This window comes from Aptenodytes patagonicus, chromosome 9 (assembly GCF_965638725.1).
Source record: "Aptenodytes patagonicus chromosome 9, bAptPat1.pri.cur, whole genome shotgun sequence".
In the NCBI taxonomy this organism is placed as follows: Eukaryota; Metazoa; Chordata; class Aves; order Sphenisciformes; family Spheniscidae; genus Aptenodytes; species Aptenodytes patagonicus.
Genome location: NC_134957.1, coordinates 2,967,778 through 2,995,220, shown reverse-complemented (window position 1 = coordinate 2,995,220; position 27,443 = coordinate 2,967,778). Strand labels below are relative to the sequence as shown.

Sequence of the window (27,443 nt, the reverse complement as noted above, 5' to 3'; positions counted from 1 at the left end):
CAAATATAGTGCTATGCACCTTCAGTCATTTGCCAGTGAACTTCTGGTTGGGAATCTCGCGTTTAAAGACAATAAATACAAATTTGCAGCATCTTGCTGAGAAACCACAGCTCTTTCTGGTAGTCTGACTAGGCGGTGTACATATACCTTTTGCATAGTTAGGGTTCCTTTTGTGGGTCCTTATTACAAGACACTGCTGGGTTCTTGTTCCCTGCTTCCACTCTCTGTTACCAGCCTCTTGATACTGGTTTGATCTGTGGCTGATTGGTGCTTGTTAGTTATTTTAGGCCTTGAAAGTGTAGAATCCCATGGTGCCTCTTGTTATTAAGTTCTGTACCAATGTGGTAAGTTTAAAGAGAATCTTTTTCTTGCCAATTCAAGCTAGCATTGAGGTAAGGAAAAGGTGTTTCTCTTTCTTTGAGTATCAACTGTAGTTAAGATTCTGCAGGCCAAATCATGCCTGCTGTGTCAGTTCCTCGATTCCTTTGCAATAATTTCTGCCCTTACACACTTGTCCAATCTTATTTCCTTTAGGTGGATGACACAAAGCAGAATTTGCTACTACAACTAGAAGCCAGTTAACATTTCTGTCAGTGATGCATGAACATCACTTAACATTAGAAATGAATTGTGATGATACACTGTGAAACAGCAGTGCATAAATGGCAGTTGCTTACTCCGTTCTTGTGATCAATGCTTGCTGCTGTCATCCTTCAGGGATGAAGAGGAATTTTTGCTCCTATTCTAATACTATAAGACTGCCGAGCTTGTTAAGATTTGAGAAGAGGGGAATAGTCAGTTACTTGTGGTTTACCCAGTAAATGAGGTTTTTCTTGAGTGGTATGGGTAATCAGAATAAAAATACATATAATTTAAGCTGTTGTAGCCTACATTTATTGTTTTATCTTCATTTTCACTGCAATACTAAAATCTCTTATCCTGTCTTTTGTAGTATCAGTGGTAAAGAATGTGTATTTGTCTTTGCCAGAGCTTGGCTGTGCTGGTGCTAGGATTTCCACTAGTGTATTGAATCACTGTTGTGAAGGTTGTTCAAAACAGTATATTAAAATGCTATATGTATATTTTCCTTTCCAAGATGTACATGATCTTTTGGGAAACCTGTCTCAGGACATGGGACAAAAATAAAGTGCCTTTTTCAACAAATCTAGCTGCAGGCATAATTCCCATGACCTGCATGGCCGAGCCCAGTTCGGTCAGAAGTTGTCTAATAAAATAACATCTTCGTTCCGTCTGATCAGTTGTTTCTCCCTGTATAAGTGACACTGTCTGGCTTTGTCCATCTTGCCTGGGGCACAGTTCCTGGTAACTTCTTTACCAAACGCGTATACACAGAACTGGCATGAAAAGAAGGCTGGATGGATAACTAATAGTGAAACTTCCTTGCTCAAGCAAGTAGTCAGGAACATGCGCAGATTTGTCTGGTCTCTAGGTAATAGTTATAAAACATAACTTAAGAACACAAGTTTGTACCAACACCTATGGAAGTACTAGAGAACTCCTTGGCAGAGTCTTGATGGCAAAGTCCCACAACATAATTTGGTGAGTGCTGTCTAGAGAAAATTATTTGGGATCCAGAAGCGTCTGTCAGTCAGACAACCGATGAATTGACCTCTGCATCAGAGCTGCTTGCTGGAAGAGAGAAAGAATTTACTTTTGAATTTGGATCCTTAAAAGCCTTAGGGTTTTACAGAGTGGTTGTGAGTAGAGGTGGGCTTCAAAACTTGTCTGGGGAGCTGCAAGACAAGGAAACTATTCCTTTGCCAGGTTTCTGATAGCATGGGGGTACTACAGTAAAAGCATCTTCAGCATTCAGTTGTTGTCTTACTTGGTGGTGGTTGTACGAATGACTCGTATGTGTTCCATCTGTGGAGCAAAGGTGGCCCAGTGACTGGCACATTCAGCTGGTGTTCACTAGGTCTGGCTTCGGTTTCTTGTTTTGTCAAACTCCTAATAACTTTGGAGAAGGTATTTAAGGTTTTTCTGTGCTTCATCTTTTTTCCCTGCATGGAAGTAGTATTTACACTGCTTTGCAGAGTGCCAAGGTGATAAATGCAAAGAACTGCACGGAAATTGGATTTCACGTAGATCCCAGTGGTGAGAGAGAACGTTCCCAAGTCAGGCTGAGAACTTAATGTAATGGTAATGGCTATGAGCCTTAATTTCATTTTCTTCTTGTTCATGGAAATGTAATAGTACGGAGTAGGGATAATTTCATGCTGATTCATAAAGATGTATGCTGTGTATTAGGTGCTTAACATTTTGAAGATTACTTTCAATTATAAGTGGTTTATAAAAAAGGTTTTATTCTAATTTAAAACTTTAAATTCTTGAGATTTCTCCAAATGCATTCAAGAAAGATATCCTCCTTGCTGTAAAGCAAAAAAAAAAAAAAAAAATCTCTAAACTGTATGCATATACAGCATATTTTTGGAAATTTCTTATACAGAGTGTTCAATTTTCTGCATATTTCTTCATGTGTTAAAATTACAAAATATAAATTTGGATTCCATGCTTCAATTCAGATGGAAGTATTAAACAAATAATGACTTGCAAGGATCACAACTCTAATGTTGAGAGCCCAGACATACTGTGGCTTGTACTGTCCCTAACTGTGCAGAGCCTTAAAATGTGACTAGAATTAAGGACTGCGACTTCTTTATACACTTGTGTTTTTCAAAAAGAAAACAGATAGGAATATTTAAAGTACTGATATGCTATTATTAATTCTCAGTTCTTAAAAGTGATAAGAGAGTTAAGAAGAAAAGCACTGGGTTACTATGAGATCAATGGAAGAAATACTCTGGGTTAGTCATAATCGTAGGGGTATCAAATGCTGCTGTCTGTCTCTAAACTTGATTAAATAATTGGAGATGCTTGCAGTCCTGTTGTGAAAGGATAGCCTGACAAATAAAATTCTGAGCATGCAGTTTTAATGACTTCTCTGAATATGACTTATCAGATGACTTGCAGTATTTTAAAAACAAACTAGGAACTTCAAATTCCTGGTCTACCACAAATAAATTAGCACCATTTAGTTTCCAATTACGCAGCTTACAACCAGGTAATTCTTAATTGATGATATGCTTTCAATGTGTTTGCACATGCCTGTCCAATAATTAAAACTGTTCTAGATGCTGGTGATTAACTTATTTGGAGTGTGGGGTTCACGGAAGAAAAATCAGATGTTGCTCGATGTGTTTTTGTTTGATAGAGAAGCCTCAGCTGCCCTGCATAAAGCTTCAGCCATCCACCGTATATGCCTGTCGTGTTCACAGTGTACTTAAACAGACACAAGCATTTGCTTTTAAGGAAGGCTGGCCAGGTTGCTTGACATTTGTTTTCTTCTAAATTATTTTCATTTTCCAGTCAGTTTTGAACTTCTGCTTTCTAGGTGAAGGATCCACAGCTGAAGTTGCCTTTGAAGAAAACAGTTACCACTAGCCGTGCTCAGAATACCTCTGTCTTTCCTTACAGTGTTTTTTGCCTTCACAATTCACAGCGAACTTTTAAAATACTGTTTTATGAGTACTTAACTGGCTCTTAATTTACAGACACCCTCTGCTGTTTAAATGCACTGACCTGCATCTTGGGAGGGAGCAAAGATACTGTAGTGGCCTGTGAATCGCCTTTTCTGGGCAAGTGTTTTAAAGCTTCCAAGTGTAAAAATTCCCCTCCCAAATCTGAGAGGGATTGGCTACAAGAATATAGAAATCCTGTAGAGATCTTTATACTTAAAGCACATGATTTAATAGAACACATTTAATCATTTGAAAGTTTATCGTCTGCTTAGTTTTGCCAAGAGAATTTCTTAAAGGCACATAATTTTGCAGCACAGTGTTGATCAATGATCTGTAAGTTGTGTTCTGGACACTCAAAACTGAGGACGGTTGTCTCCAGACTAGATCAGTGAGTGTCACCTTACTCACTTTCAGATTTCTCTGAAAGACTTTCTGCCACTAGCTAATGAGTTAAGCAAAAATATAGTCTTCTTATCGGTCTCTTTTGCCCTTTTATCCAGCTTGGGTTTTTTACACCCATTTGTCATTTTTCACTTACCCATTCTTCAAGCTCTATGGGGCAGGGACTGATTCATGATTACTTTGCTGGGGTCTTGCATTACTTGTAGTGGAATGCCTGAAAGCTTTCATTTTTTAATTGGTTAGGTTAAGCATACGTTTGGTTAAGAAAAATTGCTGTTTAATTCCTTTTATATTTTATACCACTGTGTTCTGCTTCAGCCAGTGGGTTTGCTGCATTAAAAACACTGTGGACCTGTTAGTGTCTTGTAGCACTATTCTGGTGCACGGCTGTATTGAGCGATTTGATTTGGGTCTGGAGGCTGGTCTCTTGGCGGTAAATGCCAGCACAGTCCCTCTTCTTCTGAAGCGGAGACAGTGTTTGAATGAGCTCTAAAGTTGCCATAAGAAATTCATCAGATGTAAAAGGCAAAACCAGTAGTTTTCACTGCTGTCATGTAAAGGAGCTATTATCCTTCCATTTAAAGAAAGCTCAAAATGGTGTTTTCACGGGGTTTGTCTCAAGTTAGTTGTGACTTGTAGTGCTAGGCTGTGTTCTTTGCTAGCATTGTTTGGACTGAGTGTATTAAACAATAGTCAGCCTGCAAACAAGAGGACAAAAGCACTTACAAGAACATGCTTGGAGCAAGCAAAAGAAACCAGACTGCTCAGGAAAGGGGGAAGTAGCAGATAGAAGTTAGCTATTTCCAGTGTTAGGGATAGTGCAATATAAAAGAAAGAAATAATACAATGGGGAAAACAGATGTGAAAGAGGAGAAGAGAGCAAAAGTTTGTCTTGAAGTTACTTTTTGCAGTGGCTATGCAGGAGTGTGAACAGGAGTCAATTTAAGGTGGCCTCCAGCGTTGGAGGAGTAAAGCAGAGCTAGCTGATTTCTGTCTGTAGCTTTTGCCAACACTTGAGCTAGAATTATGGTAGGAACTAAACTGCTCAGTGTGTGTCAGAAGTGGGACTGCTCTGACATCTGTTAAGCCAGTCCAATGTGAGGGACAAAACATGTTAAATTTTTTTTTTTTTTCCCTCTAATGTACTCCAGGAGCCTGAGGCATTGGAAAGTGTTAGTAAAGAAAGAAAATTATCTTCACAGCAGAGAGGGTACTAATAATCTTCCACTCTGTGTTTAAAACTCCACCATTTTACCTTTTTCATCCTGTAGCTGTAAAACCTTTGTCTAATTCCGTCAGGTTTGGAGTGTTTAATCTGTATACACCTATATATTTAAGTTATGTCATGTAACTACTGCATTTCACAGTGAATCCACTTGAAATGATGTAAGGGCATATTTATTATATAAACTGCTTTCATTTTAGTCCAGTGTATTAGGATATTTTGGAATTTCCACTATGCAGAAACAGGTAAATACTGATTTCTGTTACACTTGGGAAGGTTCACAAAGGACTTTTAGTCATAGTTTATTGCATCAGCATTGCAGTCAGTGTCTAATATATCCTTAAAAGAAATCAAGGTGGATGAAAGCAATTTCTGTTCGTTTTGCAGTTGGCCAGAAGAGTTTGTAGTTGCCAGCCCATAGAAACTTTGTGCAGAAATATTTTCTTTACATCTAAAATGCAACCTTAATGTATTCTGGTGGAGAATTTTACAGCAAGTATAAATACCTTAGTGCCTTGCTCTTTCACTGAGAAACATAATGAGTGTTCCAACCTTTCCAAGCCTCTGGCTTCCCTGTGGCTCTGTCTTATTAAGACTGTGCTTCTAGACAGCAAAGAAACAACAGCAACGCATGGCTGTTTGCTAAAGAGCACAACTGGGACTGTAAGGCTTGTATAGCCTTTATGTAGGAAGCATTAGCTCTAAAGAGAGGTCATTGTGCAGATAAGCTTGGTAAGCACAGTGCAATAAACTGATTAATAACTAATGCCAGGTAGAGCAGGGAAATGATCTGACTTGCATTAAAGCTTGCAGAGAGTTGGAAATGTGTGAATTGGAGAAGTGTCCGCTCTGGAGAGCCTTTTTGTACAAATCATGTTATCATATCAAAACAGATGGTGAAAGATTGTGTTCTGTTAAAAAAAAAAAAAAAAAGTGACAAGTGGATCATGCTGAATGCAAAGCCTTTTGATGTTGCTTTGGGAAGATGAGGAGGAACCGTGGGGAAGAAGAGAGTGGCAAAGGGGAAAGTGAAGGCAGCAGAAAGCCAGTGAGTGAGTGAGAGTAGAGTATATGCCGTGGTTCAGTTTCATTTCTTTCAAGTGGTGAGTAATAACATACCTTACTAATAAAGAACCCCAAATTGTGAAGCTGGGTCTCTTTCCCAAAGAAAGAGGTGGATTTAGCTTGTCAGCCCCATGTACACAGTACAGGCGGTGCTTCTTACCAACCTTATGATGGCTTCTGTAAGAGCTGGTGACATCTCTTTGTCCTCTTTAAGCGTTGTGCTGGCAGTTGCTTTTCCCATTAGGTAGAGAGAAGAATAACTCTTGGCTGAGCAGTGTGAGCAAGGTTAAAATAAGAGAATATGAGCGACAGCAGGAATCAGTAAGGCCTCCATAGGAGATACGTTCACAGTACGTATCACTAGTGTTTGGACTAAGGTTGGTACTCATCTGATGTGGCTGTCGGACGATGGTGTAGCATCTCTGACTGTAAAAAGTTTTGGGAGATGGCTGCCAGTTCTTTTAAGGACAAATTTTGACTCCTTGGTCTGTGCTCATATAACGTTCAAGTTTGGTTTAGATTGTGTGCTTCCCCTAGGGAAAATCGTGCAGAGATCAACCCACAAATTACTCTAGCAACCCTCCTCATGCCTCTCTGAGCATGCCCTAGGCTGAACAAATACGGTAACATGTCTTTGAGATTGCTTCAGCCGTTATCTTTGTAGGTTTCCTTACAAGAAATAAGTAGTGTTTTGTTAACGATGTGAATTTTTTTAAATGTTTCTAGCTCTTAATCTGAGTATGGATGTTTAAGGGTAAGTAAAAACTTACGTTCTTGCAAATATGTCTCAAATACTTACTTGTGGAGCTTCTGATTCATATATACTACAAACGAATGCTTGTGTCAAGCGGTTTTCCAGTGGGATTGATACTTGTGATGAACCGAAGAAATCATCCTAAACTACCTTGAACATTGGGAAGAAAACCAGATTGTTGTACAGAATTAGCTACAGAAATGGGCTTAAGGGGAGAAAGCACATAAAGGTAGTAAAATAGGTATTCCATGCAGGGCATAAACATACAATTAAAGTGCGCAAATAGAATCTGGAATAAGGATAAGACAACAGGAAGCTCTTCTGGCCTGCTGAAGCTGAGAGACAGTGTGCACTGCTTTCTGGAGATCTGTGTGCTTCCCATCTGGTGACTGCCCAGACAAAACAGGAGAACCATCTGCCTTCCAGCTGGTCCGTCAGAAGGTGCCTACTGGGAGGCTCACGTGTTTGGTTGTGGAGCCTGTCAGTCCTTGCAGCCCAAAGATGGGACGTGAGGATCAACGAGGAAAGACAGAAAGAAGGGGGAAAGAAGGGAAAAGAGGAGTGCATACAGAGGGCTCTTCTGTTCCCTGTTAGAAGCTTTCTGTGTTGTCCACCTGTTTGTGTGAGGGGGCATCCTTCTCCTTTAAACAAGGAGTAATAGTATGAAACTAATACCCGATTTTGAAACCATCTAACTGTATGATCTTGCATCCATTTGTCTTAACCTGTGTTAATTAATAAGTGGAAATCAGCTTAAAGACAATACGCAGAAATCTTAAACTTGAATGCTGACTTCCCCCTGCTTTCCTGAAAGCATGTACAAAAGTTATTAAAAGAAATAGGATCTGAACACCATTACTGAAAAGATTACTAGCAGCTAGACAAACAGTAGCTGCCTGTGGTGGAGCAAGACAGAAATGGCATCTTGCAGATTTGACACAGTTTGCTATAAAATCAGAGGTATTTGCTGGGAAGTTCAAATTTGTTTTGTTTTATGGATTGCTTATTGGCTTCTTGTTACCTGCTTTAAACTTACTTGAAAACACTTCGATTCACAACAATGCTTAACATTCAGGAGACCTCCTAACTTTCGTTTCAAAGGCTTAGTCTCAGATTTTTTTGTTTGTTTTGCATAATGAGTCACTAAATCATAAGAACCAGAAGGATTTCTGTGAAAGTCGGCACTTTCTGCTCTCTTTTCTGGTTCGGCACAGGAAGGGAAGAGCGAGTGGGGCAGCATCCGGCTGGGTCAAAGATAGCGGGAGAGGCGATGGGATGGAAGCCCTAAACCTCGCTAGGTGAAGGGACAGAGCCAGTTCAGTTCCTAATGCGGTTTACTAAGAACAGTAACTGTGTGGGTCCTTTGGCAGTCTTGGCAAGGGCCAAGGGTATTAACTCAGTGTGAGGATTGAAATAGAAATAGAGTTTTATTTTTAGCACTGGTCTCTTCAGGGCATATCGGAAACCTGATCAGCGAAGGGAAGTGCCGTCGTGCTCAGTGCAAGGGAGGTGCCACCGTACCTGCAAGGTTAGCATTACAGTGAGCTGGAAGGTGAATTTGGGAGAGTCTAGTGACTACTGTGGGAGGGGAAGCTCAGAATAGAAATGAGATTTAATTTGCCTCTAAGAATTTTTCTTCTCCAGGAAGTTTGCTGAATATGTCCATGAAGGCACCCCCCAGTAATACAGCATGTGACACAGGTTGTAGTGAAATGGTTGTTAACTGGTTTCCCGTTTTGGGGTGTCCTGATTAATTACAGAAGTATTAGGCTTATTTTACAGAGATAGATTTTGTGGAAAATTCTTTTCAGTGAAGCTTCGCTCCATAGCAGACTGCTACATTCATTATGGAAAACTAGGCAAAAAAATTGTAGGCATCTGTGCCAAAGAATATTTAAATGTATTAAAAACTAAGGTTTCTTTTATCATATTAAAGCAAAATACAGTCTGTGGTTTTTTTAAAGGTTGTAGAGGTCAACAGTATGCAATTCATTTTCTCTTACTGTAGTAGAATGTGGATTTTGAAAATCACAGTTTCATATTGTAAATTTACCATAAAATTGACAAGGGCTGTAAAACCTGTCTGTTGACCTGAGACTTGGTGAAATTGAGCTCACGCATCTTGGGGATGCATCTAATGTGATGGCTGTTCCCCTTTTAATAATCTTTTGTTCAAATCCCCAGTTCACGTTCAATTCTAACTTTCTGTTAGTTAAATGGATTGCTTCTGTGTAACACGAAGGTGCGCTCCTAGTGCCTTTAAATCTGCTACTTTCAAATTTGTAAGCATGTTGCTTCTATGCAGATAATGAAGCATTGAAGCTGTGAACATAAATATTTTAACAGACATGCAAAAAACCCCTGACATACAAAATCCTTTGGCTAAGTATTTCTAGACTTTTTTCACCTCTGTGTCCTTTGCAAGCTGTACTGTTTCTGTAACCCACTTTCCTGTTCTATAGAACCTCAAGTAATTTTTTGCAACCTTAATTAATTAAGATGAACTAATTGCTTTGCAGATATGACGCAGTTTTTTAAATGAGTGCCTTCTAATCATGAACATTATTCAAGTGTTTGTTTATTTTTTAAATGAATAAATAAATACATAATCCCCTACATCCATTATGACTGGTTTGTTCAGCAAGATTTCTAATAATAAAATACTTCTGCAAGTAAAATAAGATGAATATTGTACCTGTTTAAATTGCAGCTTGCTTCTTACTGTAACTTTGTTAGAGAAATTTGGATGTTTAAACTTTGAGAGTTGAGGCAAAATTCCAGTGTTGGTCTTAACTAAACCTGGTGTAGGTGTAGGGTGAATTTATTCTGTTGGGCTCATTTCCCAGCTGGGCTGGGCTGAATTGGCTCAGTCTGCCTGTACACCTCCTGTCTCTCCTCCCTTGCTGAGGGAGACTGAAGAAGAGATGCAACTGGGTTTCTGTATTTGCCTTAAGCTTCTTCAGATACCATTTAAAGTTATGTTCTTTCAGCCTTTGTGATCTAGAAAGGTGTCACTGGATATAAATGCCCTGGCTGTATATTTTTCCTCTCGGAAAAACCTGCAGTAGGCTGGTTTTCCTCAGGCTGTTTTCACATCTAATTGTGTTGAGAATATATAATTTTGTTGTTCTCCACTTGGTGAATTTTTGGGCTAGATTCCCAGCCACATGACGTGCAACAGTACAAAATCAGCTTTTTGACTGACTTTTGGTCTACATAGTGAAATTACAGTGAGCCCTTTTTTAGCTGTTCTCTTTGCCAGTTGGTAATCTTACCGTGTCGCAGTATATCTGGTCTCTGACTTGTTTGAAAAGAGCCTCAGAGATGTATGGGATGGAACTGAGGAAGACTTTTGTTTGGTGCTGCAATGAAAAATTAATTCAAGACATGGCAACAGCTGCGAGTGACAACTTAGAGTTGCTGAATAAGTATTGTAATCGGCATTTATCACCGACATCACATGGGATTAAACACTTTGAGGTGATTGTTCTTGGGCACAGCCATAGGGAGGGTGATTACCGTGACACAACTAGTTGTCATGGCAATGCATGGAGAAGAGGGAGACTCTTCCTTCCTCCTTTGCATTCTGCACTACTCTATTAATGGGAAGCCTGAGATCATTGGCAAAGCTCTCGTCTTCTTTTTTTAAATTCTACTATTCATCCTTCATGTTATGGTTGAAATCACGGCACGTTGTGCATTACTTTTGTGGATTGCCTTTTCTGTTTAAAACAGGCGTTGACTTCTGCTTTCTCGTGTTTGGTTGATTGCGTGGTGTGTTCTCTTGCTTCCCCCAAAGTTGGGCTTTTCTGTAAGAACCAAGTTGATCTCCCCGTATCTGTCAGCCAAGGTGAGAACAAAGTGTCACTGCTGTAAGGACACTCCTGTTCAAAGCTGTGCAGGAAAATGGAGTAATGCTGTCTTACAGGTTGTCCTGCCTGCTTTCCCTGTAACGCTTCACCTTCACACCCTAAAAGGTGATGGGTTAAAGTGAAAGTTGATACCAAAATAAAGAAAATCTGTGGAAAGTGATACAGTAAATTAGTCTCCCTGACTTCTTAATGGGTTTCGTTATTTAGCGAAATTAATATTGCTAGCATTTCATTTCTCTATAATTAACTGGGAGTCGTAGCCCTGCAGTTCACTGTACTCTCCTTGGTGAAACTCGGATAAGGTGAATGGGTCTCTGCATAAATGCTCAAATTACTGTTTTGGAGTCTAATTTATAATTAAAATTTATTTTTGAAGATCCAGTTTTAGAAGTACGTTGTAAGCATCCCTTAATGGTTTACTTTATGCAGCTAATCCACTTTCTGTTTCATGTCATGAAATAATGAAAAGTATTCATAAACCTTTCCCTGCTTGGGCCTCGTCAGAATATGATTCTACCAGTGCTAATTGACTTACTTACATGTGTTCAGCCCACAAATACACGTGCAGTAGCAAAGAGTTTTTATTGTTAAGTCAGACTCATAACTTTGCTAAATATTGGTTTTCTTCTTAGAAAAGTTATTAAATAAGTTTGATTTTTTTTTTTTTTTTTTTGAAACTCTATAGTCCTTTGCTACATATTTTAAAACATAAGGTTTTGTAACTGTTGTTTTTACAAAGAAAAGCTGTGCCAGGTCTGAAGTCTCATTCGACAAGTTTTTTCTTCTTGAGCAGTCCCAAGTTAGTTATTTAATAAAAGGATCTGCAACCTCAAATAGAATTTTATGTATTTATTTTATACATTTATTTCATGAGGTTTTGGTTGTAGAGCTTTTCTTAATATGGAATGATTCTTTCTCACAGTTGCTGCAGCCCAAGCCATAGCAGAAGAAAGAAGAAGCCAAAGTGGCGTTAGCCCTATTGCAGTCCAGACCTCAATAAATATAAAGACAGCAACTAAACCAGGTATAATTATTGGTCATTGTTCTTAATGAAGTACTGGGTTCATAAGGGAGAGTTAGTAGGGAATGAATAAAACATCTTTTTAAAAGAAGTTTGATGCTCTTTCTTTAGGAGGCATCAGAGCATAAAGCACCTGGTAGATGGTTCATAGATTCATTGAAGGTCTGGTTTTGATGACAGACTTTTGCTCTTGACTCACTCAGAGTTCAGTTGGCGAAGTTGCCTATCTTTTCAGTGGGGCATAACAACAAAGGTAAATGATTTTTTTGTGCTCTGGTCAGGTTACCAGTTCACTTCTTGCTGAAATTCAAGTTTTTATACCTGCAAAGACTTAAAGCAGTCTTGGTTCTGCTTAGCCTGCAAACTAGCTATCCTACAGCGCTTTGAATTTGTCATGACGGGTGAACTATCTGTTCTCAGATTGAGTTTTCCTAGATTCCTGTAATTCTTGATCATAGGAATTAATATGTACAAGAATGAGGATCAGAGCTGAATTTGGAATAAGGGTATGTTCTCACACATCTGACTTCTGCTCAGGCTTTCTTTTGACTGTGCGCATTGGGCCTTTTAATCTTGTGTCTGCTTTCTGCTGCACCTATAAAAATAGTGGATTGGTTGTTGTGAGGGAAGGAAAGGGGGGAAAAAGGAGGCTATTCAGCTTCCTAGGAATTTTTCAGATGACATCTTTAATCTCTGTACAGAGTGTGCAGTGCTTTGGTGGTATGTGTATCTCAGGAAGTTCCATTTCCTTTTGATAGTAAAGACTTTCAACTTTTTTATTTAAATTTGACTGTTGAGAGTAACTAACAATTATGTGTCTTCAATTTTTCTTTTGACAGTGATAGATGGTTCCACTCTGAGAACAGAAGAAAGACAAAGACTGGCCAGGGAGCGTAGAGAAGAGCGGGAAAAGCAACATGGTATTTTCATGTTTCATTTAAAATACAATTTCCTAAAATGTTTGTGATAAAGGAATAGCTTACTCTCTTACTTGTTGTTCAGTCACTTTTTTCAGCTTGCTGGGGACAAGAGACAAGGTCTGCTCTTCGTCTTGCATCAGTGACCATCTGTGAACTTGAATGGAGAAGTATTAGACTTGAGAGGAAAACATTCCAGAGATTTTTAGCTTCTTGAAGCAGTATGTCACGTCTGACCTTCCATTTCTTAGTGACCACCAAGCAAATTTAGCCAATTTCTTATTGAAAGCCTTAACAAAAACACTTCTGAAATGGTAACTTTTAGCTTAGAACTGCTTCCCGTAGCCCTGAAGACAGGTTTGGGGAACACTGATTCAGAGAAAGCCAAAAAAGATTTAGCTAGTTGAATGGCTTGATTGCCTTGAACACTGCTTCCCTTGTTTCCTAGCACACTGAAATGACTCCTGGATTGAAGTGTCAGCAGTATACGCTTTGTCTTAGCAAAGAATCTGAGACCTAGAGAAAAGCATAAAACTCTTGCCCAGCTTTATGCTGTTTGTGACGTGAATCAGTGCATGTATGTGCAGCAAGAGATGAAAGGGTCACAGTATGCCCTGCAGTCCTGTTTTTGGTCTCCCAGCTTGTGAGGAGTGGTGTCTCTCTGGCCTGTATGTTTGTTTCTTAACATAAAAGCAAAACCACACAGGAATGGGAATGATTGTGTTATCCTAACGTGGAGAGAGGATAGGACTAGGACACATTTAAATTCAAAAGTATTTGGGGGGCCTTATGTAGATACTGCCTGTGCATTGTTGGTATAATTATCTGGTCTCTCTGTTCATTTCATCTGTCTAGCCACAGAAAATACTTCCACTGTGTATTCAACCACTAGCTTTTTCTCACAGGACTTGAAGCTTCCTGTTAAACTGCGCACAGCTGTTCCTACGTGGAGGCTGCGGAGAATAGTGACATAACTATTTTGAACTCGGATGCAATAACTGTGGAGTTTTCCCATCTTGTCACTCAGTGCTTTAAATCTTTTCATTATATCTTGTTCTAAAAAAATGAAAATTGCAACATAGAAAATTCTGCCCTTTGATATTCAACTTACTACTTACTTACAAAGACTTCACTATTATGATGGCAAGAAAAGTATATGCTTAATATAGGCTATATGCATGTCCTGACATTCCGGTCTAGACAGTAAAGTCTAATAGCAGGGAAGGTTCTAGTTCCTGCCCGACATGGGGACAGGATTAAAGACACCTCTGTTGCCATGTACAGTGTCATCCAGCACTGCAAGCTAATGTTGCTGTATGTTTTAGCTTTAAGCGGTGATAATTTTGCTTGGTAGTCTCTTGCCTCTAAGTTGCGTTGTAATGTCAATGAATAGTTAAGTTTTGATTTTAATTTTTCCTTAAAAATTTACAGCTGCCAAAGAGACACAAATCCTTGAAAAGGAGAGAAAAGCAAAACTCCAGTATGAAAAACAGTTAGAAGAAAGGCAGAGAAAGCTAAAAGAACAGAAGCAGAAAGAGGAACAACGGAGGGCAGCAGTAGAAGAAAAGAGAAAACAAAAAATAGAGGAGGAAAAGGTACTACACATCAAAGTTATATAGTTTTAAAGAAACTCCTACATTGTTTTCTAACATTACCGTGCTCTGAAGTGGTGTGAAATAGAAAGTTACGTAAATGGTGAATGTATTAGAACATAAAAATATTTTCCACATCTGTATGGTGGGCTATGTAGACACATGTCCTCCTTCCCCATCCCAGGCCTAGCTTTAACTATCCCCGAGGCACTCAGGACTTTAGGAGCTGTGGTTGCTGCTTGGCCACTGTTTGTTTTTTTTTTTTCACATGAGCAAAAACCCCACCCCATATTCCTAGATTTCTAGATTCCTTTCAGTGCACTTTGTAGATCCTGTTTGTAAATCAGCATGGGTGACAGGTCTTAGACTTCCCTTAATTCTGTGTCTTGCTTCCTGGGAGCCCCACTGTGGCCTAAGAGACTCACGTTCTTTCAGTTCTTCTACATTACAGTTTGTTACTATATGTTGTGCCGTTGATAATGTTACCTGTGTAGTTACCATTTGCTGCTTTGAGCTGTGTATTGACTGTTCTTACTTGACTCTTTGCCTTTGCTTTGACTGCACATGGACCAGTGGAGCAGTATCTGAGTTGCGGAGTTTGTTGCAAGATTGATGGAAGCTGAAAGTAGAAATAAATATATGAAGTTATGCCATCCGCTTTGAAGAGTAGCTCTGCTAGTGCATATTAAATGTGATGCAAGTTCTGAAAGGGTTCATTTCCAGGGTGTCAGCAGTAAAGGCATGACACACACGTGCTTTCATAAGCTAGTTGTAAGAACTTGCTGTGGGTCATTGATGAAGAGCATGTAAGCCTGGCTGGCTGTTCCTTGGAGTCCAGCCATTGTTACGTTGTTCTAGCAATCCATTGTTTTTACCCTTTTTGACTGGCAGTATGCTACAGTGGTGTTTGGTTATCTGTAATCAACTTCGGGGTGTGTTCAGATTGATATTCCATTTGAACTTCATGGAATAGTTTGCATTGCTGAAGAAAAACAGAAATGTTTGGGTGGGCCTTGGCTGCAGTCCAGTGCAGTATCATCTCTTTAAGCAACTACTTGAAGCAAAAAGCATCCCTTGTGCTTCAAGAGGTGTTGCCCCTAAGCCTCTAGGACATTTACTCATGTAATTTTGAGGATGGTGGATATGTTTTAAGTGGCCACTGGGGTGAATAATCAAGGAAGACAAGGACTTGCCGATGAGTGTTTGGTGTTAACCTTGTCTCTTACTTGGTCCCTGGAGGAAGATGACCTTGTACATAGAGTTATACATGAAGAATCCGGCAGGTGGGAAAATAGTGTGCACTTGACCTGTAAACCTTGCTTTCAACCAGAAAGTGAAAACAGATCTTGACTTTTGTACTCTGACATTAGAAAATAATCACTTTTAAAGATGCTAAGCTATCTTAGGGCAATATTTGCCAGCAAGATATCATCTACTCTTGTAAATTTAGTAGATAGAAGTGCATCAAAAAATACGTAGTCTCCAACATTCTTGTTTGGTACTTCAGCCAAGTCTCCTTTAGTTAATCACCTTCCTTAGATAAAGTAGAAGCAGCAGCACAATAGCAAATACTGTGGAAAAATAAGTGGTTCTCTGCCTAAGAGAGTCTTGAAGACAGCTAGCCATGGCTAGGGTTGAGATACCTGTCTTCTCACATCATCTACAGATTACATAATGTCTGGGTACTTCGGCACCTTAGGTAAACTCTAGTTCAGGTTTCTTTAACAGAGGGGAAGCTAAGCTTTATATTTCAAACAAAAACTTTTAATTTTATCTTTTGTCAGTGAACAGAATCCTTCCTCCCTTCCTTCCAAGTTTACTTTGTCTGTTATGCATTGCGACTTTTTTAGTTTGTGTTGTGAAATGGTGTTGAAAGAAGGTGAAAGTCTTGTGCCCTCAAGAGGGAGAAATGTTTGGATAATGAGTCCCTTTGGCATCTTACTGCAATGTATCAGCGGTAAATACTGCTTCAAAAGATCACTTGGGATATGACTATTCCAGAAGAGAAATCTGTTGTTGACACTTGTATGGAAACCTGGCTGATTATGGCGAAGAAAGAGTCTAGCATGGTTACAGTTCATCTTTATGCACAAGAGCTAAAGTTCCCACATTAGCAGTTACTGGTCCTGGAGGCAGAAGAGAAAGCTTCTTTCAGTCCTTTGTCCTGTCAGCAGTGGTTGCTGCGGTCTGGAGTTGATAGGTCTTTTTTGTAGTTTTGCCTTCATGTCTTGCTATTTCTGGCTTCGTTGTATCTCTATTAATGCCAGTATCTGTTAAGACTTGGGTCAGTGTTTGTGTAGTTCTCTGAAAATACAAATAATCTTATACTTGGTATTTTATAATGGAGAATTTTTAGCACCTTTTAGAAATAACTTCAAAATATGACTAGTTTAAAGGGTAAGCAATTATTTTTGCTCAGTTTGGGGTTCATGTCTATTCAGAAAATAAGTAGTGCTGTTTACTGAATAGGAAATCTGTTTGGTGGCTATTTTAAGTAAAGAGTAGAATAGATTATCTGTGCTTTAGTTCAACCTAATCATGTTTGCAGTGTTTTAGAAACCATTAATTGCCCTTAACATTCTTGGCATGATAGTTTTTGTAACAAAAGCTTGTTATCAGGCAGTATAGGTAAAACAGATTTTAAATCATACTGGGGGGGGGGGAATCTGTATTGTCTTCTGGCATAGCTGTGCTTTATAGTTACATAGCTTCATAGAGGTGTTGTTTGATGATAGGAGCGATATGAAGCAGTTATGCATCGTACCTTGGAACGGAATCAGCGACTGGAAACACGACAGAAGAGATGGTCATGGGGAGGGTCTGTAACTCCAGATTCAGAGAGCAAAACTGGTGAGTAGCACCTTTTCTAGCATGGCTAAAATCACAGAATATTATGTATGAACACTGGCAGGTGCAGCAGTATTCATAGGGACCTGGGCACTCTTTCCTATCTTGGATCTTACAGCAGGATCTATGGGTAGCTCTTGGGGAAAGATTCATATCCGTACTTGCCCTGAAATGCTGCTCAGACTTAGAGCTATTTTTGACTTTGGGAAGAGCGAGAGAGAAGCCACATGGGAAATACAACACCTGGCAGCATTGCATCGCCAGCCCCCAACCATCAGATAAGGGGAACTGTAATGTATAATGCTAAAATAATTCTGAGTCCTTCAAATGCAGTACATGTAATGGTGTGCTAAGACTGATGATAAACAGAACAAAAAAACCAGTTGTACTGTAATACTACATCTAAAATGTTTTAAACGCACCCTTAGAGTTACAGAATGCTAACTGATTATTTGAACGACCAGTAATGGGTGAGGAGATGCAGTGGGCAGTGTCCAAGCTTCCTGGAGAATAGGTTCTATTCTAGATTAGGTGATGCATTTTAATGCTCTTTAATTTGACCTCAGATTGTTTCCTGTTTCACACAATTAACTGTTTCTGCTTGCAAACATTCTGAAATCAGACCAGCAAATCAGGATTGCAGTAGAAGGGATCTTTTCATGCACTACCTAACTGGAAGACCCCGCCAATAAGTTACTTAACATAAGTTACTGTCCAGGAATAAAATAAAACAAAAAATGCTTCAATTCAGCCTATCTTCTGAATTGGTAGAATTGTACTGTCGTCTTCTGTCACCTTGAGTGTTGACTTTTAAGGGTTTATTTATAACATGTTTGAAAGTGCTTTGATATAAATTATCATTATGATATCCAGCTTCCCCATTTTTTGGTTAGCTTGCATTGTTTGCTATTTGACCTTGTGACTTAGCTTACAAACCTTCTTCTTCTACAGAACAACAGACCACAGATGAAGGTGGAACTGGTGGTATTGATTTCTAAAATGTTCTTTTTCTGTTGTTTCTCACTCACTACTAACCTTTTAAACTTGAGTTCTTGTTTCTCCGAAACTAGGGAAAACCATCTTCTTATAGATCTTTTCCTGGATCTTGGCCAGCTGTGCAACAAGTGTGATCCCTAAGTAGAAAGCAACCCTCTACGTTTTTAACTATCCCTCCCAGCTAATTAAACTAAAGCTTAAGTCATGGCATCCTGAGGCAATTTTCAGGGAAAGGATATGTGCGTTTGGGTTTTTAAAGATGACTGGATACGGCATGGGGGAGGAGAAGAGAAATTCTTAGTGGTATGTATTTGAATATAAATTAGTTCAGTAGTCTGAGGGCGTTTTCTTTTTTTAAGGGCAATTTCGAACCCTTTCATTGTTTCCTAATTTGCAAAAAATACATGGTAGGGCTTGGTTTGTTTTCTTTTTGCTTTGTTTTACCAGCAATTGAAGTAACGTTTGCAAAATCAAATGATACTTTGCTGAAACTTTGTGAAAGGGAATGGGTCCTTTGTGCAGTTTGATACTCTTTCCATGAAGGGTTTTGCAAAATCAGATCTGTCCAATTATCTAAACATAATTCTATATATTAAATGTGTTTTCTTTGGATTTCTGGCACTTTCCAGTGCACAGACTGAGCCATTCATAGAAATGCTTTGGATCACTAATATATTTGTCAAGGCTATATGTTTAATAAGCAAAATTATTTCTTGTAGCTAGTTTAAGATGATAGCTCTCAGCTGAGGCCCAGCTAAATCTGAATTCTGAAAATCTGTGCATGCTCACAGCATTACTAATTCAATACAGCTGTCTCGTAATGCTGACAATATGAGACTTGAAAATGCAATGAAAGTCTGACTGAGTACGATTTAACTACTGTGGCTTATTCTGGCAACGCAGCAGAAGCATGTGTATTTTATTTAACTTCTCTCTTCCCTTTCTCTGCGCAGCATGAATCCCTAATTTTCTCCAAAATTAGCCAGTGTGACTGGATTGGTTTACCTGTTTAACATGTGTTTCTTGGATACATATATAAATCCAATTACTGTATTCCACATTACCAAATGTCATTTAACCTTGAAACTAGGAAATCACGTTTGCCTTAAGTTTAGGATAGCACTATTTTTTTCCTCCTCTATTCCTTTCTACCTTATCTAATTTTAAAGCTAAACTTTATAACAAACATAAAATAATGTCCTTTGCTCTCTCCTCATTTATGCAAGGAAATGAGTCTTGTCTGTCCTTTTGATCGTGGAGGAAGACTTGAACCATACTGCTGCTGAAGCACATTAAAAATAAAGTGTCTTTCAACAAACGTGCTCCTGATGTAAAAATAGGCACTTAAGCTGTACTTTATGCATCATAAAGTAACAACAGGAGGAACAGATAAGTTCAGCTACTGTCGATCAATTTGAATAACTTGGCACCAATTTTGAAAAAAAAGACTGTGGAGATAAACAGATAATGCAGTGTTTGACCAAGACACTTGTGCATCCACACTGTTTTAAATTTGTGTTCATCTTTACGTTGAGGTATCAACCTTCCTGTCTTACCTGTGCTGGATAATATGGAATTGTGATTGGATTAATGCTTCTCATATTTATTTCCATTTCAGGATCGTCCTTAGCTTGTTAACTTTCTGGAAGTTCCTCACTTAATTGTTGTTTAAAATCTACACAAACCATGTAGGATGCCTAAGTCTAGCCAGCTCTCTAAAAAAAATCCTTATTTGGTCCCTTTCACCTTATATTTGCATAATTGCTGGAAAGACAACAATTACTTTTGGATTTCTGAAAAATGACACCATATGAGCTCTGCTACATTATTGCATCGTGGCCGATTAGTGCACCTTCTCTAACAGCACATCTAGAGCAAGTTTCAGTACAATATTATTTTTCCACCATCAGTTTCTGTGGCAGATTTGGGATTAAAGGCTCCATTTCTTAAAATGAAAACCATGGGGGGAAACAGATTTCAAATATTCTTTACATTATTTTAGGACTAAAGGCTTTCTTGTCTGTTGTATTGCTGTGCAAAAAAATATAAAGTCGGACACGTTCTTCCATGAACTGCGGTGTCAACAGTAATATTTAGGAACATTGACTGGTAAAGCAGCATTTGTGGGTGATAGAGGTAGTGTGGTCTGGAAAGTAAACCCTGTGTAACTGAACATTTCACCAACCATCAGCCATTCTGCATTATGTACAGAATGTGATTCATTGAGACTGCACCAAGTACCCCACTGATGGCCTGAAATTTAAAAATTGATGAAAGCCCGAGAGTCAAATGTTACATTAATGACATAGCTGTCAGTGCTAAGATGAAACATGCGGGGTGTGGGTCTTCCAAGAGAAATGGCAAGGCTCTGTAATAAAGCGTCCTTAATGACAGAGTCCTTGTAAATGAGGGAGGTTTAGTGATGACTGCTGAGCAAAACTAGACGTTCAGGTACATCTGTGCTGGAGACGTGTGCTATTAGAATAGAAATTGGGCTGCCAGAGTCTATCCTTTCTAAATAAAGAGCTTCCTTGTCCTAGTAGAAATTTGGAAGGAACTAAGAGACAGATAATCTTATTTTATTTAGCCTAATTTTATCCAGCCTCAGATAGGCAGTGCTCCAGCACCCTCTCTCAGTGAAACTCAGAAGCTGGGTTGAGAGCTGCTCTCTCTAATAACGATTTTCTTAAGATGCTGTGTTTCCCAGCTCCTTGCCTAATTGCAAGCCTTGCTGCATGGCAGTTGTACGTTTTATTTGGCTTTGCTGCTACAGTTTGTTTTCCCCCTTCCATTAAACACAATACAGGTGTTTGGTATTGCGTGGGACTATGCTATATGCTTCTTCCATTTAGAATTCCTTGATATAAGTAATTTAACTTTTCCCCCCAAAATACGGAAGAGTATTTTACCTATGTAAAATAGTAATTTACCTATGTAACCAGACTACCTTACTCGAGAATATCCTGTCTGTCTTCTAAATCTTTTTTCCTAGTGAATTATCCAAAGCTTTCAGAAGCTATCTTGTGGTTGAGGAAGGGAAAAGTTGAGGCCATCTGATCATATATTTACAAATGTATTGATCAAAAAAGCATTGACTTCTTAAGATCTTAAAATTTTCTGGAAAAAGAAAACTCAAATATCTGTATGAATACTCTTTACCACTTAGATTTTTTCAGTCAAGGCATCAGTTGGGATATTAACTCATGCCATCACCACTGCTCTCTGTTTCCCTGTAAAATAGAACCTCATACTTGGTTTTTGTTTGAACAGTCATATATAGACTGTCATTTTTTCTTTTGAATCTTCTAGTAGAAGTTTCATCCCTTGTCTCTTTACTAAACGGCACAGCCCATCTCCAGAACTTGTAAATTTGCTGGAAAAGAATTACTTTGCTCAGTGTAGTTTTCCTCAAGGCAAGATTTAATTTTCTGCCCTCTGGGTCTGAGTAGGTGGTGGACCAAATCTCAGATTTCATGCAAGTGCTAATTTGAACGAAGAGAAATTTGTATGAAGCATCTACACAATGTTTGGAGGCCTTTGACTCGCACGCTTGAGCTCTGGCAGGAGCCAGGCTTTCTTTTTAAGAGCAGACGCTAGAGGGTAGTCTTTTCCTTTGAAAACACCCAAATACATGAATTATGAGTTTCCTGATTTTTGTATATAAAACCTCTCAAGGCTGTTTTAGTTATCCCAGTACTCTGGCTTCATTCACAAAATGCCATTTTTTTTATTATGTTGGGAAAGTATTTGCTAAGCTCAGATCTTCATTTCTTAACTGTATTCAATTGATCCCCCTTTCTCCCTCTTACCCCGTGAGGACTTTGTTCTTGTCCACTGTGACAAGAGCTTGCCACTTTTGTAGCTTCCACTCCAAAATCTGGTTTTCACTTGATGAGGTTTTGCGGGAGGCCCCTGGCTCAAGAAGCCTGGGATGGGTCCATGTGTCAAAAGTACGATGCAGAGGCAGGGCTGTCCATAGGAATCCTTATGTCCTGGCTCTTGCTATAAGGAGCTGCTATAGCGTGCTGGCCAAAGGGAAAAGATGCTGCCTCTGTGGTGAGCTGCTTTTTCCTTTGATGCTTATGCACTAATGAGTTCACGTTAATCATCTTTGTTGTCCAATATGCCAGCAAAATCGATTACTTGTGTTTGATGTATAGAATTTCTTGTGTTTATTATGCTAGTCCGCATTACTTTGTGTGCGTTACTGTTTTCTGCTTATTGAGTTTCCATAGCAACAGGTACTGCTTTTCCAAGGCTTTCACACTCTGGAGTAGTGTTCATCCTGAAAGTACATTATTTGAAATTAAGAAGTGGGTATTTATGTGGTTTTGTAGTAAACTTGAAATTTTTCCATGTGAGATGTGATTTTTATGTGTATATATATGTGTGTGTGTACACATACAAAAAAAATAATTAATGCCTCTTGTGGCAATTTTTTGTCAGAAGAGTTGCAAAATTGATAGGAAACATGAACTTAAGGACTAGCTTTTTGAAAAAAAATTGGAAATTTCTAAAATAGTCAGAGCAACCCTTGGGAAGTAATCGGAAATAGGAGTGCTTTCTTGCCTTTCTTCAGGACTTGCTTTTATCCCTCCAAAAGCATTTGTTTTGTTTTGGTTTTGTTAACTGGTGATTGAAAAACTGTTTTGACATACCTATGTGAAGAAATTATTGTTACTCAGGTTTTGTTGTTACTTTCTCTGTCTTGCCAGTCTGTTAACAACATACAACCTCAGTAACTTTTGTCTTTACATGTTAGGGGCACAGGGTTTCAAAATCACCTGTTTGCATACATACGCCTAAAATCTCGGCATCACTCCACTAAGCTAAATGCCTTTTCTGTACACATTACAACTGGTGCTAATTGTATTGAGTCTGTTCAAAGGGGAAAATATTATATCTCTGATTCTCATTAAGCAAAACTGGAAATAGCTTTCAGGATGTAATACTTCCAAAGTTAGCTCACAGCAATGTGTGAAAGGTTCTTCCTCAGGTATGAAGATGAATTCTAAATGTAAGCGCTTCTTTACACAGCCAGCAAGCGGTCCACCTCCACAGCAAACCTCAAACAGACAGAAGCTGTCATGAATAAACGGTTATCATCGTCTGCAGCACTTTTAAACGCTTCTGATCGAAGTAAGTGTCTGCTGATAGCAGGTGTACTGCTTAACTGTTATTTGGGGAGGAGACAGGAGGTGGAATGATACTCCTTTTTCTCCCTTGCTCTGTAACTCTCTTCATATTTTGATCTCAAATGCATTTCATGCAATTTGTTAATCCAGCTTGACTGTTCAGGGCTTTGACCCAGTTGATGTGATCTCTGTTAGAGGAGAAGAGTAACGGTAAAGATTGCTGTTTTTTATTTTTTATTTCTGTAATTGTTTTACTAAAGTCAAATCTTGGTGAATGATTGATTCACGGATCATTTCACATCATCTTTAGGGGTTTGCATGCCTTAAATCACACCCTAAAATTTCAGCAAAATAGAAATAGTACAAAAATAAAGTTTGCCTTGTTCTGTTAGACAGCTTCAGTCATTTGATTGCCTGTGGGAAGGAAAAAATCAACTTAGTTTTGACATCTTTCTGTTGTGCCAGTCCTGTACTCCATAAACACACACTTTCTTTATAATATTAGAATTCTACTTTAACGAAATAGAGAAGGATGCATGAAAAACTGGCACCTGTGGGAGGAGATTGTTTTGTTTTGACCTGGAGTTCTAGCATGATTACAGCCATAGCGTGCAGCTCTGACAGCATTTCCTAGCCCGATAAATTAGTGTAATCTTGATACTGATACTCAAATTACGCATTTCTTAAACTGTTAGTGCACGCCACTGCTCGCAATCGTTCTGGGTTACTTACTGTGCCAATGACTATCAAGGAATAGAAATGGCCTGGAAGCCAACTATTTATTTAATTTTATTTTTTTAAGGCTTTCTGAGAGTGTTTGCACTCTAGAGATCGTCTACCAATTTCTGTGGCTTCCAGTCTCATTTTGAATTGCAGCCTTGGGGTGGATGAAGCTCCTGACTGCAGCGTGTCATGTGTAAAATGTGCACCACCCAACTAGTCTTACAGGGAGGCAGAGGATGGGATAGATCTCTGGTTTTCCCCACTCTCTGGTAAACCTCTATGTGCGAGTCCTCTCTCTGCCTCCTCCCCGCTGTCCCGTCCTGATACATGTAAGCTACTCAGAGAGAGGAAATGTGAAACAGACCTTATAGAACGTTACTTCAAGGTCATTCTGTAAACCATGGCAATCTGCGGTGTCCGAATAAAAAAAAAAAGACAAAACACAAGGAATTGTCCTAATCTACTTGTTAAGAAAAATAAAAATTATTTGCATGAGCACATACCAGCTTGTTTTAGCCTGCGATTTCCTTGTGGGGAATCTTCCCAGTGTCTCATAGGAGCCTGCCTGTATGCCAAATGTTGTATTTTTTTCCCAAAATGACGAAAAGCATTAATAAGCTAAGAGCCGTTTAATACGAAAACAAGTTAAGCTAGGTCTATGCTGCAGTGTTCTGTCAATCTACAACCTTTGATCAAATGAGCTGTGGTAGAAGAATCCCTAACATGGACACAGCTAACAGTGATTTTGCTGGTTCATGTTGGAAGGTGATGCAGCAGAAAAACTTGTACTCATACATTGTATGCCTGGTAGGGGAATCAGTCAATATGTCTATACTGGCATAGCTGCAGGGGCTCTGAGTCACTGGAGACTGCTCGTGATTTAAAGTGATATTTATATATAATGTGTCTGCAGGGTTCAGCTCTGGGTATGAGTCAGAAACAGGGCTGTAAAGTACAAATTAAGCCACTAACGAAGGAAGTCACTAATTATCAACTAATTGGGATTGCTTTCAAACTTATTGTCATACCTTGAAATCCTTTGTGAATCATTGTTCTCTTTGGAGGAAAAATTCTCAGGTGGCCTGAAATACAAGAAATTTGAACTGGACTCCAACGATACAGAGGTTGACTGACTGGTTTAGATCACCACAGCAAGTTAGAGCCATTCTATGCTCTTGATCTGGCACTTAAGAAGAAATGGCTGTTTGGTAAATGATGGCTAAATTCAAACAACAGAAAATACAGTCGCAGAATTAACCAGTTTGCTTCTGCTGTGTGTGTGTGCCTGAGAAGGTGGGGGAGCAGAGTGCGGAATTGAGAGGAAGATGCTTGTCCCTGGATCAGTGGAGTATTTAATCAGCTGTGTTCTGTGTTAATTTTGAGCCGAGCACTTTGTTTCTTGCTCTTACTCATACAGAATGTGAGCAATGGCCTTTTCCAATTATTTATTTAAAAAGGTGTACAAGGATGGCCTTGGTAGGTCAAACAAAGAGGTATGTCGAGACTGGCATCCTGCTGCTATGATCAGTAACATACAGGAATATAAGAAATCGTACTTTATATAGAGTAATTCTTCCCTGATCCAGTTTTCCTGGTTCTGAAGGATTCATACTATAAAGTGACTTAATTACTCTTCTGTATCTTAGGGAAGTGGGGCAGGTGTTGGAGGGGACTTTTAGGCTTTTCAACAAAATTAATCCATGCGCTTTCACTTCCAGGTACCACAAAGAGAAGTGCCTCATTAAACAGACTGAATAACAAAGTTCCTCTACATTCTCAGCAGTCAGCACTCAAAGGTTCACAGGTGGAACAGAAAGGTGCTAGAAACCAGTTTGTTTTGAGAATTGGGAGGCAGCAAATGGGATATTTAAAGTTGACTTTAAACCATGTCCCAGTTTCATTATAAATGTTTTTACTCAGGCTTTCACTGCTGTGCATGTAGTCTACGCACTGTGGCATAAATACCATTATGCACGTTGCAGTGCCAGATATTGGGTAACCGTGTCTATAAACCAGCCTTATTCCTCTTGAAAAGTGGAAGGGTGGGGGGGAGAGTAGACAAATGGTAGCCAAACCATTTAGCTCATGATAAACAGTGCTTCATGATGATAGATTGGTGGTTTTAGCTGATTGGCAAAAGCAAAGCATGGGAATGGCAATTTAGAAAATCATATATATAAATACCTTGTTAAAAATAATCTTCCTTACGCTTGGTCTCTAGGAGGAACAGAAAAGAAGAGGAGCACATCTTTGAATAGAATGAGTAGTAAACCCCAATCTTCTCCAGAACTAGAAAAAGTGAAAAAGGAAGAAAAACCAGGTGGTTGTTTCATAAAGCTGAATATTTCTTTTTAAAGCCATTTATAGTAAAGTTTGGATAGGCTTACTTTCACTAGTTTCTTTGGTTCTTAAATTTTTAGGACTTTTTAATGGCTTTTTTAGTTATCCCGTGGTAAAGATAAAATTGTAAATGGTAAAGGTTTTCTCCCTTTGGACAAAAAAGAAATCCTGTAAGAAGGACTTTGATTTTGTTAAATGGCACTGTAAGCAGATAACAAAATGTCTCTCTGCTTAACAGAGACATATTTGAAAGCTGGTAGGTTTAAATGTAAGATACAGTAAAAATGTTACTGATACGTTCACTTCTTAGTTAAACTTTACCTTTGCTTTTTAAGCTCTCTTTCATTATTCAGTTTAAAAGCAACTTCTCTGTTCCTGCTGCTGGCCTAAACTTTGTGCATGCAAATGAAGGAAGAAACCTGTTCTCACTTCAGTCTCTTTTGGTCTGTGTATTCCCCACTAGGTTACAAATAACCTCTTTTCTAGGAACTCTTCCTAAAGCTGAAGACTAGCAACTTTTCTAACGTGTTTTTCCCTTTGAGTTAACAATTCTGAAACTTTCCTTTTTAAGCAGCTATTGCCAACAGTGGAAATCATATTCTGCTTCAGAATCTTTCCTGTATGGGAGGATGGTGGGTGCTGTCCGTGTGAATTTGTGTGTGCAAATGATGCCTGATGATAACCGTTCACTTTGACTTGCAAGTCTTCTGTTTATTATGTCAGAACAGCTTTTCCTGCGATCTAGAGAACATAGCTCTGAAGAGCTGGGTCAAAAACACTTCATACTTTGACTGACTTCAGCATTTATCTCTGTTGTACGCGTGCCAGTCTTTGCACATTAAAATAATTAGTATTAAGCAAGCGGAGGACAAGAAGTGCAACATAAGAGATTGCAGTGTTTAACCCTTCTGTGCTTTTAGTTTGGATTTCCCTCTCCATGACTTCAGTATTTTTCTTCCAAAACTGTTATGATTTGCAACAATGCTTACAGTCTTCCTTTGCTTTGTACTGCTTG

The 27,443-nt window shown here is 38.9% G+C and overlaps 1 protein-coding gene across 1 annotated transcript in view; it reads left to right on the top strand.

Annotated features, from left to right (window-relative positions):
* Positions 1–27,443, top strand: part of MAP7D3 (MAP7 domain containing 3) — a 47,894-nt gene that overhangs the window by 2,166 nt on the left and 18,285 nt on the right. Inside the window, exons 2-9 of the mRNA XM_076346938.1 lie at positions 11,780–11,881; positions 12,718–12,798; positions 14,227–14,390; positions 17,123–17,237; positions 18,186–18,218; positions 23,268–23,369; positions 25,807–25,905; positions 26,310–26,408. Of these exons, the coding sequence (XP_076203053.1) occupies positions 11,780–11,881; positions 12,718–12,798; positions 14,227–14,390; positions 17,123–17,237; positions 18,186–18,218; positions 23,268–23,369; positions 25,807–25,905; positions 26,310–26,408 (795 nt within the window). The remainder of the gene's footprint in view (positions 1–11,779; positions 11,882–12,717; positions 12,799–14,226; positions 14,391–17,122; positions 17,238–18,185; positions 18,219–23,267; positions 23,370–25,806; positions 25,906–26,309; positions 26,409–27,443) is intronic.